General features: G+C 37.2%; 1 protein-coding gene across 2 annotated transcripts in view; it reads left to right on the top strand.

Annotated features, from left to right (window-relative positions):
• TRPS1 (transcriptional repressor GATA binding 1) overlaps positions 1 to 17,285 on the top strand; it is a 212,614-nt gene extending 195,329 nt beyond the window's left edge. For both annotated transcript variants that reach the window (XM_039715432.1, XM_039715431.1), the window contains 2 exons: positions 5,992 to 6,114; positions 11,274 to 17,285. In XM_039715432.1, the coding sequence (XP_039571366.1) occupies positions 5,992 to 6,114; positions 11,274 to 12,335 (1,185 nt within the window). In that variant the 3' untranslated portion in view covers positions 12,336 to 17,285. The remainder of the gene's footprint in view (positions 1 to 5,991; positions 6,115 to 11,273) is intronic.
• Positions 17,286 to 17,962: the final 677 nt, after the last annotated feature.

The following is a 17,962-nucleotide window of genomic DNA, read 5'->3' as shown; positions in this document are numbered from 1 at the left end:
TTTTTGTCTCTAAAACCCCCTTGAATCCTCTCATTAAAAGTTTATGATACAGCATATATCATAAAAAAGATGCTGTCACGATACAGCATTAAAATTCCACTAAACTTTCTGTATGAATTAAGTATGTAATTTTGACTTTACTTTTTTGGCATTTTTACTTTCTTTTTACCTTGTCGTTCCTAATGTCTTTCTTATGTCTCTTTCAAATACAGCTGTTTAATGCAATTGTTCTTGAAATTGTCTTAGATAAAGAGTTTGATTTTGGCACATTAAATTGACTTAGAGGCATCTGTTAACTCATACTTAAGGTTGAAAACAACTTTTACTTTATTACTCTGCTTTTTATGTTTCAGTTTTTCATTTCTGGGACAAAAAATTGCAGTGTCTGGTGTATTCCTAAAAATTGTTGAGGTTATAAAGGGAAGGAAACCTCAATGAGTTTCTTTTTAATTTAGACATAGTTACAGCAAAAGAAACTAATTTTTAAAATGTGAAACTTCACAGAAACATAGTTGTGTCTGTTTTCACAGTAGAGAAAGAAAGCAGTTTTGATTAAAAAATATTCAGAAAGGTCTGAGTGCCTTTGCAACTAAAAGAAATGAGGTTTGAAGGATACCTTTCCCATCCTAATCAGAAGAAAGTAGTGCTTACTCCAACATCCAGATGCTGTCCTTCTGCCCAGGTTTTAAACTTTAATCTAAGTCTCACCAAAACTCAAGATAATCAAATACCTGCTTATATAAAGAGAACAAAGTAGGAATGACTTAGCAGGTGTGGAACAAGAAACTCTTTCAGAATTACAGCAGTGCAAACACAACAAAGATAGATGCAATCACGAGTGCACTATACTGTTTTTCTGCACTGTGTGGTAGCAGCCCAGTGAGACCAGCTGCTTACAATTGTTGCTCTCCACAGCAGGTCACCTGGCTCGCACTGAGCACGCGTGCAGGTTTTCTGGAGCTCTCCTTTTGGACCCCCCGTGTTGCAGGAGAGCATCCAGAGCCGGTGTTTGCCTTTTTTCAGTGAGGCATATATGGTTGTACTCCCCGACTTCATCGTTGGAAATAGGTCAGGCACATGCTTATTCCAGGGCAACACTTATGATTTCACTGCACGTCATGTTCTGGAGCCATGATTAAGAGTGTGATCTGTTTCTGGCACATTAGGGAGGCCAGAGATGGTAAAAAATCCACTCAGTCCTCATCATATCATCGTTCTGTGTTGTGGAAGTGAAAGTAATCAGCAATAAGACAAGCTTTGTTGTGTCCAAAACAAAGAGGGTGATGTAAGAAAAATCCTTGGCTGCTGCTTGTGGAGCCTATTTGAGTTTCTAAAAGCATCTTCTGGCAGAAATTTTGAAAACAGGATGTATTTGGCACTAGCAGAGTGTCAGGCACCATTGCTTAGTCTAGCTACCTAAAAAGTCACAGTTCCTGAGCAGTGTTTTTGGCTGTGCTCTTACAGGATATATTTTGCTTCATGCACTTCCACTAAAAAATACCCTGAAAATTCAGTACATTATGAAATATTTTTGTGTAATGTGGAGTATAAGTATTCTTCTGCATGGCTACAAAGTTTGGAATCATGTGAACTGCAGAGTCAATCCTTTAAAATCGAAAGCAGTTTTCAGGAAGAAAGGCCTGGCAAGACACCTGAGTGAATCGCTTGTTATCATATTCTCTGCTGATTTATTTCATAGCAGAGAGGACTACTAATAATTGCCTCATTTCAGTGAAGTATTGGTAACTAGTGAAAATCATCTAAGGAGTTAAAAGAAAAAATTAGGCATTCGGGCTTGATGCTGTATATATCGAGTTTCAGAACTTGTTCAATTTGAAATGGTCAAGATATGAAACCATAAAAAATGTGAGTAAATACTCTGCATATCAAGGGTTGTTATGCAATTACATGCTTTCATCATGGTTCTTACTGAGGGAAAACAGTCAATAGAGAGGTCTGCAAGGCATATTCAGTGAACAATTACAAATATTCATATCTTAGATACATAAAAATAATAATCCACTTGTTCCTTTGCTACTACTACACTAAAATGTGTGCATACTTTTATTTTCCCCAGAGCAAAGCTGCTCTGACTGTGGATTTGTTAGAAAGTTATCTGAAAAACTTGAAATCTCCTCTCCACCCACCCCCCAGTTTGGCTAATCTCCAAATTATAAACAGCTGAACTGATTTAAATAAAGTTTTCAGTACCAAGAAAGAAAAAAAAAAAAATTACATCTGGGCTGACAAAAACATATGCCAAGTTTCAGCCTAATGTGATTTGAGACAACTGTGATATTAAACGCCCAGACCTCGGAACTGGAATGGAAATAGAGACAGGCTTTTCTCTGCACTGGCCCCTTCAGGATTTGGAATTGTAATGTGGTGGCTATAAGGCCCCAGATGATTAAAGCTTGACTTAGTAGATACATATTTTAGTTATTTAGACCCTTTTGGCTTATTCTTCCAAGGATGTACATGACATTTTCATTGATAACTCCAGACAGTGCTAGTGGCATCGATCACAGACTGAAACCTTTTTATCTGTGGCTCAGACTCTCTCATTACTAGTCATGTTGACCTACATTTACTATGCTGATTTAATAAATTAACTGTGGTAGGATCACATTAGAAGGAGAGCAAAAGTTCTCTAACATATTTATTGAGAATGGTAGTGGTGCTTAGCAGAACACTTGAGCCCATGGCTGGTTTTTATGGGTGCTGTGGGCCATAGCTGCTGCACAGGCTTTGGTAGATTTGAGCATAAGTTCCTGTTTCTTTTCAAGACTACCCAGAAAAGCAGCAATATTTACCAACATTATTGACGAGTTCAAGTGATGAGCCAGACCCTTGCAGAAATACCATCACTAACAGTAGAATTGCTAATGAATATTTAGCAAAAAAAACTTCAAATAATTTCTGCTGAGCAATCACTTAGAACACTTAGTATATGAGAAGTAAAGGCCTAGATTTTTGTTGTTTATCTTTTTAAGAAACTTTATTTGTTTAAGATAATAGGGTTGCTACATTGTAGGCTTTTAAAAAAACCCTCCAATTTTTTTGTTGCAGACATGAAAATTTCTGAGGTGTATTTTGACAGGCAGGTCCATTCTATGGTTAGTCAAGAATCTTCAGTCCAGTTCTGCCAGTCTTGTTTTGTGGCAGGAAATCCATTCTAAAGCTGCATGTCCCCACTATAAATAGCTGTTTTGTAACCAAAATGCTCAAAGAAGTAGCAGCATTTAAGTTTTTCCAGAGGTGTTTCAGCTATTCATTTGTTAGTATATGTAAGCTATGTTGAAATACTTTAATACTGAAATAATCAATGTTGATTATCCTGTAAGGTCCTTAAATAGTACCGAAATAAGAGAAGGTAAAGAAAGATAAGGTGCAACTTAGAACAGCACAAAAGAGGAATTTACATACTTTGCATTAAATTTAGGGAAGGATGTTTAGCTGGACTACTTGAAATTTTAAACAGATAAATATTTGTAAGTAGTGAATAAGCAGAGATATAGAATTTCAATGCAAACAGCTACTGCTATGTATTTCATAGATTTTTGTCAGCTGTAGTCATTGTATGATTTCACTGCAACTAATATCCAGGTTGAATCAGATCTTTCTTTAGAAAAGAGAGAAAAAATGAATTTATTTTGTCAATGTTTTATAGATATACTAGTTCCATTGCGTTTAATGAAAATTTCTGTCTAACTTTACCTTCTGTGCCCCTTCAGGTGTGTAGAAATGCAACATACAAACTAGACTGCTCTCTCTATATTTTAATAGTCTTCCATGACTTTGTAGAGGGTATTTCCCAAACTGATGGAATACAAACAGAAATAAAACGGTGGCAAGACTGACTCAGATTAAGACTCCACTTGGTTAATACACCACACCAAGAAACCATCAGCCAGCATACAAGAAGTAGGAATGAAAAGGAACAGTTCTGCAGTTGTAGCTGAATCCTGGCCATATAGAGTCATTTCCGCTTGGAAACTTCTCATCCTCCAAGTGGACCAAATTGGGAATAGTCTAGTGAGGCTTTTATTGTACTCTGATGGAAAATATTTCAGCAGCCAGGTGAAGCTGGTCAAGGATATCCAGCCACCAAAAGAATTGGGACCTTCAATGTACTTGTAGACGAGTGCATGTTTCCAGGGCTTATGTGCACAACTAGTTACATGTTTGCTGAAGGACATCAACTACTATTTAGTTCTCCCCTTAGCAACATTGAGAAAAATGTCATATACTACTGCATCTGATTTAAGAGACGAAATAGGGGATGATGTACGGGGGTGAGAGAGAGATTATCTTGATGACAATCTTGATTTTATTGTATCACTTTAAAGTACCACAACCTGCTCTACAAATGAAATTGTGTTCTTGGTTTAAAAGGGCAATTGTTAGCCTGACTTTGTGCTCACTAAAAACATTTCCCCAATCTTGTTAAATTATTGCACTCATTTTAGATTTTTATGGCAGTGCAGCTTACCAGCCCTCGTTTCTTTACGTTTCATTCATTTTCCTTGTATTGATGATTAATGGAGGATGTCGAATGTTAGAGTGAGCAGGCATCAGCAAATGCAAGATCATAATTAGTTTAGCTGACGAGGGCCTCTGATAGCACTTGCATCTGGATGGAAAAATTACCCTATAGGGAACTGGCTGCTCACCAGGTCTTTTTAGTGATACATTGTGAAACACCCGATGAATCAAATGCCCTTTCAATGCCAAGAAAGTGTTCCAGTCTTGAAGCCAAAATTATGTCTGCAAAAAGCTTTCCATTTGAAATGTATCAGAGTACAATTATAACCATTGTATTTTTTTGGCATGAACACCAGTCTTCTTCAGTATGAACTAAAGTTAAATAAATTACTTAAATTTTATGAAACTCTGAAATTTTTACTTATAGTGTTAGTAATTTTTAATTTATAATAAAATTAGTTTTCACCCAGACTGTTTTCCCTGTACTCACTCATTCTTATCTTAGTTGGTGAAGGTTTCTTACTGATCATTTTTTTCCCTTTGCAAAAAGGGAACAGAGTTAAAATTCAGATTTTCTTTTCAGCAAAAGAATTCCATTTCCTGCTTATTAGTATTTGGGCCCACAAACACAGCCTGACTTTTGTTTAAATGAGAAGTTTAATGAAATCATTACTCCACAGAAAAAATTTAATGAGCAATACTCATAAACATGCCTACTTTTAAATATTCCTGGATCATTATGAAAGCTGATGAATACACAGCTCAGTCTGGTTAAAATCAATTTGTATTTAGGGAAGCTTTACTGTGCCCTTCTTCGCCTGACTAAAATAAAATAAATAAATCTATCTGTTGATGAGACAGTGTTTTCTGGGACTTCATTTGAAGTTCAGAAGAGGTCTCATTCAAGAATATTGCACTTTTATTTGTCCATAGTGAGCTGCAGGAATATATGGTAGCTTATACTGATTTCAAAAATAAGTGGAAAATGCAGTATCATGTATTCAAATATAATCTCTGTTAAAGGAATTAGTATGAGACAGGTACAAACTGTAATTAATTGTCTGATGGTGGTGGTGGTGGCGGTTCAGAATTCTTGTTACCAATCACACTTTTAAATAAAGCTAGCTAAAAAGAAATAATTTGTTGTGAAACCAGGAGAGTTTAGAGAATGTTCTGTCAGCTTCCAAGGGTTTTTTTTTTCCAGAATTTGCTGTTTAGAAACCATCATTAAATGCACAAAACCTGAAGTTCAAAAAGTTAAAGTTGTTATTCTGAAAAGGCTTTGGTGTTTCACACACCTCATCCATCACTCTGGGGTTAATTATAATGAAAATCAGTGGTGCCTATTAAGCACAATTGAACCTGACCTCATTATGGGCAGTGTGGTTTTATACTGTCATTGTTGCCAGTCTAGAGACAAAACTCCTGTGTTGATTTGTCCTAACTCCACAGCTCATGTGACTCACCTCTGACCTGTTTTTTTTCCCTTTTTCTTCCCTATTTCAGAGACGTAGAGGCTCGGGTGTTTTCTGTGCCAATTGCCTGACCACAAAGACCTCTCTCTGGCGGAAGAATGCGAATGGTGGATATGTATGCAACGCGTGTGGCCTCTACCAGAAGCTCCACTCGGTAGGAAGAACTTACTGGTTTGTTCAGCAGGAAAAAGAGCTGCACAGCTAGGCTGGGCAGCTGTGGTCTTGCCTGGTTGTGTGATTATTGCCACTCCCTGGCCTGCAGTTAATTTCCTAACAGGGTTTTGCAGAATGGTCACTTTGGGATCAGTTGTGATTCATTATGAAACAGCTTGGGATGCTGTGAGTAGATGTGTTTGAGATCACCAGTGATGCATTTAATTATTTTGATACAAGATAAGGGGAAAATTACTTCTTGTCTGGGAATTGCTTTTCAAGACATATGACATATTGTGATGAAAGCTCTCTAAATTCTGGAGTCCCAGAAAAACCAAATTCTTGAAACTAGACATCACATTTATATTAAAATATCTCTTGAAACAGTTTTTGTATACTTTGACATCTCTTACCTCCTTTATTCTTGATAGTAAATTTCCTGGAGATATGGGGTGGTGGGATGTTGTGTTCTTTATTCTACAGTTCTTAAAGTCTGCTGGAAGATAAATATCTCGACAAGGAAGGTATTGACTTGAAGGCACTCATCACTCGGTGAGGGGAAGATTCACCATCCCTCGGGATCAGTCAGAGAATAAATAATAATCATAGTCTGTCTATATTGCTTTTCATCTTATTGACACTTGACTTGATCCTGAAAGATGTTGAATGCTCTGGTCCAGGTCCAGGAAAGCCATGCTGAAGTGTTGCCTTGGATCAGTGCCAAAATGCCTGGAATCTTTTAGGTTAAGACCCACTGGTTAAATATTATCCTTGCTGTCTTTAATAGGCACACATAAGAGAGTCAGGTGACTAATTAATTATTTTTTACAACATTCCTATGAAATTAAAAAGTGTTGCTATTATTCAGAAATGGAAACTGGGGTAGTCTTTGGGAGTTTGCCAGGGCAATGTATCAGATCAGGCTTAGAGCCTAAATCAGAAATAAATGTGGTGACTAAGAGTGTGCATTTAAAAAAAATGTTTTGCAGAAATTAAATTTGAAATATAAGCTTCTCAATGGTCTTGTCCACTGCCCATACAATAATCCTGTTTATGCAACATCCTGCCAAACCAGCCCACACACTGGAACAATATAAAAATTGCAATTTTCAAAAGCAGCATGACTATCACCAGTCTGAAGGGTTGGCTCTGTTTGCCATATGTCTCATTCTGGGGTCACTCACTGTTTTTAAGGCCCAGAATAGCCCAGTCATAGGCCAGTAATATCTAAGTAATATCTAAGTAGTATCAAATAATATCTAAGAAGATGAACTAATGCATGGTCTTGGCCAGCATCTTGGCTGGGTCTTGCCCCAGGTAACATCTTCCTGGACATCTCTCCAAACTGTAGATAGAATATCTAATTTAAGGAAATTGATCAGTGGTGAACATCCAGAAAGATTTTAAGAAGGACAGTTTGGCTTTTTTATTTCACATTTGAGTCTGGTTATTTGTAGAAATTCCATTTGCAGACTCTGTTTCCCCTTTTTTAAGTGTACTTTTCTCAGCTGTAGTATTGGATCTTACTACGATTTTCAACATTACTTTTTGAATAGATAAAAGCTACAAGAATCAGTTTTGAATTCAAGCACAAATTGGATCATCCTTATGAACCAGTAGGAATGAACTAGTGCACTTCGAGCAACATGTATTAGAAATACAATATCAAAGTTTATTTCATGCATCTCAAAAGCAAGAAGCTGGCACTATCTCTAAGCTCCACAGTTTAAGTATGGCAATAAGCTGCCATTCAGCAGACATTTGACATTAATATCTTCAATTGAACTTTGACCCAACAAATTAAAATAATTTAATTAAGCCTTAGTCTGCTGTGGTATGGTAGCAGCTCCTTTATAAGTAGGAATCTGAAATGATTCAACAAATCTCTCCTTTGGGACACCTTTTGAGACAGCCCCATGGAAAGGGATGGATGCTCTTTAGATGGACACCAGAAAGATTAAAGTTTCTTTTATCTGTCTGCCTGTCTGTTCAGAAAAATTTCAGTATGTGTCATGTATTGGACACATGGCTTTGAATTAAGGGGTTCAGGATGTTGCAGTTATTAGGGAAATGTCCAAAACTATAAAAAAATCAAGTGAATAGAATTTACTTCTGTAAAACCCCTGTTCATCTAAATTGTACTACACTGCTGAGTAAAACTAACCTGCAGTAGTTTGCACATTTCTTAATCCCTTTTGATTGGATTGTTACTATCTAGGACTACCATCCTCATTATTGCAAGTCTAAAGTCCCTTTTTCACTTTCATTTAATAAGAAGAAAAATTTCTGATCTATCAGATACGACTAGGTGATAGTGACTGACAAATGTTAAGATGGTAGTGATTTCTGCTACAAGTTGCATTTCTATTTCTATGATACCCTTGAAGAATTTTTCAGTGTGTTTTCAAAAATGTTCCTTCTATCTAAGGGGTAATTGACATTAAACTTGCCACATTTTTCACATTTCTCTACTTTAGTGCAATCAAAGATGTTTAAAAAGTGTAATTATAATACAAGAGTCTATTATTAAAATAGTTTTAGTGAAAAAATGCATCTTACTGCAAACATATACATGATATTCACATTTGCTGTCTCCCCAGAGTTGTGAAATTGACCATTATTATTGTGGTGCTGTCCTTCATTTTTAAATAGCTTGAATTTGGTCATAGAACACTATGTTTTGTTCCATGGTGATTCCTTGACAACATCCTTGGACTAATTCAGTCAAGAATTGCAGCATATTCTAGGATTAGTCTAGAGGAGACTCCACTTTCCCATGGAATTTGAGAAATCTAATCACAATAATTTATTGAAGCATTTGTTGTATTTTTTGTTTTATTTTTTCAGTTACTCATATTATTGGAGTGGTGAGATTGCCAGTTGAAATGGAGATGGCAAAAATATTTGTGATCATCTCCAATAAATTACATCTAACATATAATTAAGGATCTGACACAGGCCATTTTGAAAGTAAAGTTCTGGTAATGTTTCAGTATATTCTAAATTTGGGCCCACTGAAAATCAAGAAGTGACCTTAAATTTTTCTATTTGTCTTGGTTGTAACCAAATACAGGATATTTTTATCTGCATCTCACTACTGCAAATAAGGAAAATTAGTAGATTTACACCACTAAAGAGTACATTTTAATCATCTAAGGGCTGGTTTAATCAGATGAGCACAGCCATTGGCAAGCTGAAGAATTTTGAGTTGAACCTAAAATAACTTTGAACTTTGAATAGCTGGAGCCTCAAGTAAGTGTGTGAGGGTCCCTAATCTCAGGTTGGAAGATGTTTCTTTCAACTATTTCCATAATCAGGCTTCCTACTGGTAGCATGAAAAATAAGACTAAAAGTATTTCCAAAATATTGCAGGGTTGTCTGGAAGCCATATAAAAATGGTCTGTAGTGTTTAGTGTTTAATAAGAGTAACAACAATGTTGTAAGATCTCACACAGTATCTGAGTTACAATTGTCATAAAAAGGCTAGGAAATTATACAGACCTTATAATAAAAAGTATATCTCTATACATATTAATTTGCTGTTGATTATCCAAACTGTAATCTTTATCTAAATAGAATTTACATAGAAAATATTGTAATTTTTAAACATGATTTTGTCTCAGCTTTGATCTATGTGAGGAGGCTGGTTCAGGTGCTGTTTTTCTGCCAAGTTTAAATTTCTCTTATTAAAAATCTAAATGAAAGTGTGTATATACTTCTGATCCAGCATTTTAACAGAAAGTAAAATCTTAAAAAATAGCTGCACACTCTAAAATGTAGTTAACCATTAAGAGTACGTCAACTGTAGGAAAATAAATAAGTGAAAGGAGAGGAGTATGGCAACTGAAGACAGACTAAATCTCTGCAAATAATAGAATGGGTGTTCTTCCAGCTCTGGATGTTTTCATATTAGCTTGAAGTTATGAATATATTAAAAATTTAGTTACATTCAAGGTGCACATTACTTTGGATATTGACTGTAAGCCAAAATTAAACCTGCTTTTAAAAACAATGTTAAAACTTCCAAATAAACATATGAGTAGAATACTGGGGTGGGGGGCACTTTTCTGGCCTCCATCCAAAACAGGATTATGTGCCTTTGTGAAGAAAAGTGTCAGCTGCCAACACACCAAACTGAATGACTTTTAGGTAGTTTTTGTTGCTCTACCATCTGCCCAGTAGCGAAACATACTGATGGTGCAGTACCATTTGTCATTCAGATACTATTGCTTTTTCTTGGGGAGCCTTTAAAGAAAACCTAACTGCTGTTTTCCTTGTACCATTTTTGTTTTCCACACAAAGATATTTTCACTTCTTCTCGAAGAAGGCCACTTAACATGAGCTGTTGTGGAGCAGTAGCAAATGCAAACGGAAGTCCTCACTTGGTTCTTCCCTCTGCCTCTTTGTGATGATTATTTCTTTACAGATCCCTTTTGCCCGATGCCTTTTCTTCCTCATGGCTCAGTAGCACATTAGTAACACTTAGAAAGCAATGCGGTTTGGGTGAAGGAGGGGGAGTTGATACTAAAGAAGTTGATACCTTTTGGTGCAGAATTTCCCTGGGCTTCTCCATCTTTCTTAGTCCCTTTCTGGGCACCATCTTCCCACGCAGCACACAGTGGACCTGCAGCCCACTTGCTATGTGTCAGCAAGCCCTGTGTGTGCTTGTGTTTTCTGTCCATGTCAGAGCAGGGTGAGTATGAAGGTAAGTTCTTGTCCCAGCGGGAGCTGTGCAAGCCCCTGCCCGAGAGCAGCTCTGGTGGCACGGTGCACAGAACAGCACTAGTGCACAGGGCCTTGCGCCTCCCGCCTCACCCCCAGCTCTCAGCACCCACTTTCAACATGTCTCCCCCAGAATTTTTTAGGAGTAAGAGGTAATAAATGGCTTGACAGCTTGGATATTTCATGCCTTTTTAAGTAAATAGGTACAGGATGTCTAAGACAGTTGACTCAGGTTGATAAAATAAGCCATTTTATCGTTTACTTTCAGCATGAGGGGCTATGAACCAGCATTTGGATTGAAATTGGTCATTCCCGTAACACTGTTGTAATACAGCTCTTCACAAAAGAAAAGATAAATTTGCATGAGCGTGGTCTCACACATTTGTTTAATGTGTCTTTCTTTTTTCCTTTTGTTCATTCTCTGTGTGTTCCATGCAGACTCCCAGGCCTTTAAACATCATTAAACAGAACAATGGTGAACAGATCATTAGGAGACGAACAAGAAAGCGCCTTAACCCGGAGGCACTTCAGGCTGAGCAGCTAAACAAACAGCAGAGGGGTAGCAGTGAGGAGCAAGTCAATGGAAGCCCCTTAGAGAGGAGGTCAGAGGATCATTTACCTGAAGGTCATCAGAGAGAAATTCAGCTTCCCAGCCTCAGTAAATATGAGGCCCCAGGTTCATTGACTAAAAGCCATTCTGCTCAGCAGCCAATATTGGTCAGCCAAACTCTGGATATTCACAAAAGGATGCAACCTTTGCACATTCAGATAAAAAGTCCTCAGGAAAGTACTGGAGACCCAGGAAACAGTTCATCGATATCAGAAGGGAAAGGAAGCTCAGAGAGAGGCAGCCCGATAGAAAAATACATGAGACCTGTGAAACACCCAAACTATTCTCCACCTGGAAGCCCTATTGAAAAATACCAGTACCCACTCTTTGGACTTCCGTTTGTACACAATGACTTTCAGAGTGAAGCTGACTGGCTGAGATTCTGGAGTAAATATAAGCTGTCTGTTCCTGGGAATCCACACTACTTGAGTCATGTGCCTGGCCTACCAAATCCTTGCCAAAACTATGTGCCTTATCCCACCTTTAATCTGCCTCCTCATTTTTCAGCTGTCGGATCAGACAATGACATTCCTCTAGATTTGGCGATAAAGCATTCCAGACCTGGGCCAACTGCAAATGGTGCCTCCAAGGAAAAGAGTAAGGCACCACCAAATGTAAAAAATGAAGGTCCCTTGAATGTAGTAAAAACAGAGAAAGTTGATAGAAGTACCCAAGATGAACTTTCTACCAAGTGTGTGCACTGTGGCATTGTCTTTCTGGATGAAGTGATGTATGCATTGCATATGAGTTGCCATGGTGACAGTGGACCTTTCCAGTGCAGCATATGCCAGCATCTTTGCACGGACAAGTATGACTTCACAACTCACATCCAGAGGGGCCTACACAGGAACAATGCACAAGCTGAAAAGAATGGAAAACCTAAAGAGTAAACCTTAGCACTTAGCACAATTAAACAGAAATAGGTTTCCTTGATGGGAATTCAATAGCTTGTAATGTCTTGTGAAGACCTATAAAGCACTTCATATAGAGAGCATGCCTTATCCAATATTAAATCCCTTGTTATTTTCTTTTTTTTTTCCTTTTTATTCTTTGTTTTTTCCTTTTTTTCCCTTTTTTTTTCTTTTTTTTTTTTTCTTTTTTAAATGAGTGGGTTACCAAGAAAAAAGAACAGTTGGATGGTGGCCAGAAGGGGAGGAAGATAATTCAGTGGGACATGGCCCACCAAAGCTAGCCAGAATGCAGTGAATCATGCCGAGTAACCTTGAGAAAATTTTACTGGACAATTAATACCTTTGCTGTTGTGTAAGAGACATAACTGGCAAGTGTGCAAAGATGTGTATATGTATATACTGCTGCAGGGGTGTAGTGAACATATGCACATTGTATATAAGAACTAGACATGTTAAATATACAGAGTTAAAAGGTCATTTTCTTTTCTTTAATTTGGGCAAATTTCTGCCCTACAACATGCCTTAGGATCACATTGTCCTCAGAGCTTTGGCAGCAATGTCATATATGTGTTTCTCAGACTCAGCTGATTTTTAGCTACCATTTTATCACTACATTCTTTCTGGCACACTTTAATCTAGGAAAAACATTTTGTGCAAGTGAATTCTCTAATACAGAAGCCACATTCCAGGTTTAATTTGCATAGAATAAGGTAACCTGCTGTATTTTATTTTAATATATTTTTAATATATTACATTTCTAAACCTTAAAGTCTAAGGTTACTTCTCCACAGGCTTAACATTGCTATACATACCAGTCAATCCCTTCAGTAGACTTATACCAGCTTTTGCTAAGTAGCATTAAATGTCTTCATAGTACTTTTTAATACTTAAAGCTTTTTAAAAACTATCCATGAAGGGAAAGCTCCTCAGCATAACTGCTCAGGGAAATAGGGCTAAATAACTAAATATTAAATAATTGGTTAAAGGTGCTGTTAGACGAGCCTCCATGCTTGCTACAAGGGTGTACAAGAACTGACTTTAATCATTTTCATTATAGTGTCCCAACCAGTAGTTTATTATTTTGCCACAGGGATGTAGAAGATATTACAAGCTACTGGATGCACTGTCAGATTAACTTATTTCATTAAAGAAGTTGGGAGAACAAATAGAAAAAAACCTTATTTTTCTAGTAAATATTAATGTATTACATTTCAAATAATGGTGCCTGACATATTGAATAATTATTTTCTACAGTGTACGTATGCAACAAAGATATTCCATCATGCATTAGAGTCAGTTCTGGCTCTGCCTCGCTGTTTACATTTGCAAATGTAGCAAACAAGGTAATGAAGCAACTATTTCTATTGCAGTAGGTATCTTTTTTTCTGTGTGTGTGCATTAAAGTTGTAAACGATAACATGAAATGAATGAAATTTGTTGATATTAATGGTATGAAAAACAAGAAGGAAATGAAAATATTTTTATGCCTACTTAGGAAAAAAGGGTAGCACTATTCATTCCAAGTACTTTTGTATTCTTAAGCTCTTAACTCACATTGTTATGCTTAAAATGATAAACATATATCCTCTTTTTATTGCTTTGTCTGTGTTTCAGAAGAAACATTTCAGAAATTATTTTGATAAGTGCTGTTTGACGATGCAGCACTGATATTTTATTGCATTCTGTAGTAGCATTGCACTCCATTTTTACAATATTACGCAGTTGCTTTTTTGTTTTGTTTGGGTTTGTTTCTTTTTCGCAGTGCAGGGTCTTAGTTCCTTATGGTTGGATGGCAGGTGTAGCTCAACTGGTTCATGAATGTTGCAGCGAATGAAGTTTAAAATGTCTTTCTGATATTATGTTGTCTTTTATTTCTCCATTCATGCATTTTATTTTTTAAAATGTTCTATAAAAATATCTCTGGACTAAGTCCTCTCTTGAGATTATATGTAAAGGGTCCTATTCTGATCTCACTTACATGCCGCCTTTCTCAGATTTTCATGTAATTGAACTAAAGCATCATAAAAAAAAAAAAAAGTTCTTGTATTTAACTTACCTGAGTCTCACCACTCTCCCTTCTAGTATTTGGTGCACTTACTAAGATACTTAACCAGATAAACAGGGAGGTGGAAAACAAAAGGAGAGGTGATAGGAAATGTCTTATAGGGGTTGGCAAAAGGAAAACCAGGAAGGAACTGGCCTAAATATTCAGCACTTTGATAGTCTTTTGAGAAATAATGTGCCTAAAGCAGCTGGCAACAAACATCACCAAGCATGAGAGGCACTTACACAGTTGATCACCAAAGGTCTCACTGACCTTGGCAGTATTTAGGTGTTATATTTTCACAGAGGTGAAACATTATTGCACAGTTTCTCTGATTTGTTAGGCACAGACAGGCTATTGTTCAGCATTAGGCTGCATTCCTTCCTGCTCCACCCACTGCTTCTTTACTGGTGAGCAGCATATGGAACATCCCGCTCAATCTGCTGTGGTTGAGTTCTGTAACCCTTCAGTAGTGTTCTAGGTTAGCAAAGGATGTTGGGCCACATTCTTCTTCTTCTATTTTTTAGATGAATCTCCAGCTTGATACCAGTGACAAAGTCTGGTTATGTTTTTACTATTGTTCTCCAATAATAAGTTCTGACTTGGTTTTTGTGGATTTATTTTTGTTGGGTATTTTCTGTTTCTATTTTTTTTTTCTGTGGGGACTGAAATAGATTGCCCTCGTTTCGTTACGTCAGGGTCCAGTGTGTGTCCTTTTCAGCTTTTCCAAGGAAGATGTTATACTCAGTAAGCAGTGATTTTTATCAGCTTCAAAGCTAGCTGCCTGCCGATTTTCAATAGTTACTGGTTTGACTTCACTTCAGACATACCAGTTCCTCTGGCTTCCTCATTGATAGAAGCTGCATCTTCATGGCAAAATATTTTAGAGGGACATGTGCATTGTAAGACTTGAGCACTACCCTGAACTTCATAACACTTCTTGCTAAATTCAGAAGCAGAGGCAAATTAACAGGAAATACACATATCAGGGTTTGGGGATGAGGAGAAATGAAATCTTATGAGTGCAAAGAACAAGACAGAGCTTTGAATGTTATTATTGCACACCTAGATGATGCAAATAAAGTTTGAAAAAAAAGTTCATTGTTCTTGCCATGACATATTGAGATGTTCTAAGATTTCTGCATTTTAAGAAATGGGATTTTGCTGTAGCCTGTTCTCTTTGATTGGGATAGGGGGAGCACAGTTTAGTTTCTTAACAAAAAAGAGGTGACTCCATCCATCTTCCAGACCCCCTCACAATGGGTACTAATAAAAAGAAAAAAATCCTGACACTGGAAAAGAATAATCTTATTTAATAACTTTCAGATGGAAACTAATGTTAGCACACACAAGTAATTACTGCACCCACTGTGTTTCAATCAACTTACAGCACTAAAAATTGAACTTTCAAACAATCAGTCTTTGTTCTCAATTTGTCAGTGGCTTCAAGGTGGTAAACTTCTCTTACTAAAGGAATGGTAGTGTAAGATCTTAAAACATACCTCAAATTGAACAACCAAATAAGTAGATGTTTCAAAACTAGAGGATTTGTGGTGCCTGTCACTAATCAGATTGTGGAACAGGCACAATGTTTCCAGTAACTCTATAGCTGGAGCCATCCTGTGACATCATCTGCAAACCAGATTGTCCCCTCAGCTTGTCACTTCATGGCTGCTGCCCCCTCAATGCTGCAGGAGATGATGTTCCAGAGCACAGTTGGTGTTCAGGTGCCAAATTTAGACTGCTTTCCAAAAGAAGTGTTGCACCTAATTGCCACTGTGCTGATGAAACTCCTCCCTTATTTTTTATTGGACTATGCAGAAAGGGGGAATGACACTGGATGCACATATCTTGGTGTGGCCTAAAAAAGGCACTGTTGTCTATTGTGACAGTTTTAAAGAAAGAGAAAATTGAGACATCTCAAAAGGTTGAGACACATTCTGAGCAATAGATTATTTTTGCAGTTAGAGGGGCAGCAGGACAAGTGACTGATGCTAATTGTATACAGTGCTGTAACACAGTGATTGTGCAATGGGAAAAACTGATTTGGCAACTGTGGATTAGTACTCAGTTCAGGGACAGACTTTCAAGTCCACCCTTGGACTGGACACTGTTGTTTTGTAGTCATAAATACTTGCTTTATGTGCTAAGGATGTTGTCTACCATCTGCTTTTTGCCCAGTATGTCTAAATATATTCTCATTTTTGCTCCTGTATTGATTTTTCTTGGCTGACTTACCATGCTAATTCCTAATACTGGTCAGGACAAGCCAAGGAGATTAGAAGGTCACTTCTGTGCAGCCAGAAGGGTAGATATATTTCCTTCTGCTTCTGTGGAGACAGTTATGCTTGGCAAAGAGCAGTGAGCAATTTGTCAGCATATCCCAAATGTGATAGATAAGTGAGAAATCCCTTCTAAACTTTTCTCTGAAGTTAAGATGGGCCAAGTAAAATGATTTACTTAATTTTCTCACCTCAGAATAGGATTCCTCACTACCCTCTTCCTCACAGTTTTTATTTCATTCAGTCAACTCTAGAAAGCTGGCAGTTGGGGAGATGCTACTTGTATAGTAATCACACACACCCCAATTTACTTGAAGAGGATAAAAGACAGTAATTAAATAGTTGACAGCCAGATAAATACCCATTTTATTTGATTCTTTGTTACACTTAGTAAAATTCCTTTACTAGGAAAGCAAAATTACACTTAGTAAAGTAAAAACATTGTGACAGCTACCACAGTTTTCCATTCCTATCATTTTGGCCTCTGAGCTCTGTGTCAGAGAACAGGAGAAAAGGAAACATCTCAAAATGCCATTGTAAATTTAGCTTATAGAAAATTCACCAGCAGGAAAAAGAAAAAAAAAAAAAAAAGAAAAAAAATTGCTTCATAAAGAATGACTTCATGTTGCTAAAAACCATCATTAAACTTGTAGCCCTGATTTGACTCTAGAATGCTGGCTCTTAATGTTTTGTCCTTACAACACATGGATGTGTTTTTTGTTCTGTTTTGTTTCGGGTTTTTTTTTTGTTTTGTTTTGTTTTTTGGTTTTCATAGTGCATGTTCATTTCTACTCACAAACATGTTCTTGGTGTATTTCTTATGCAAACAATCTTCAGGCAGCAAAGATGTCTGTTACATCTAAACTTGAATAATAAAGTTTTACCACCAGTTATAAATCAGATTTGTGTTGTTGTTTCTGGGGAGAATGTAATGTCATGGTGTCACTACTCCATAGTGGGGTTGGGGAAGAGAACACTCTGGATTGGAGCTGCTCTGGGAGCACAATGGGGCCTGACAGCATCTCTGGGTAATGGCTGGTGGTTATGCCTGAAAGGCAATGGCAGCATTGCTCGGATGGGAAAGGCATGAAAAGGGAAGAGCTCCTTCAAAAACACATTGGCCTTGTCACAGTCCTTCTATACTTAGGGCTCTAGATGTGATCAAATCTCATTCAAATTAATGACAGGATTTGAGTAAAAGTCTCTTATAAGGAGTTTGAACATTTTTCAGTACTCCATCATCCTGGCATGACATTACTGGTTTTATTTTCCTACCCCAA

This window comes from Passer montanus, unplaced genomic scaffold (genome assembly GCF_014805655.1).
Source record: "Passer montanus isolate IOZ18808 unplaced genomic scaffold, ASM1480565v1 scaffold33, whole genome shotgun sequence".
NCBI classification, from domain to species: Eukaryota; Metazoa; Chordata; class Aves; order Passeriformes; family Passeridae; genus Passer; species Passer montanus.
This window is presented reverse-complemented; position numbering and strand designations above follow the sequence as displayed.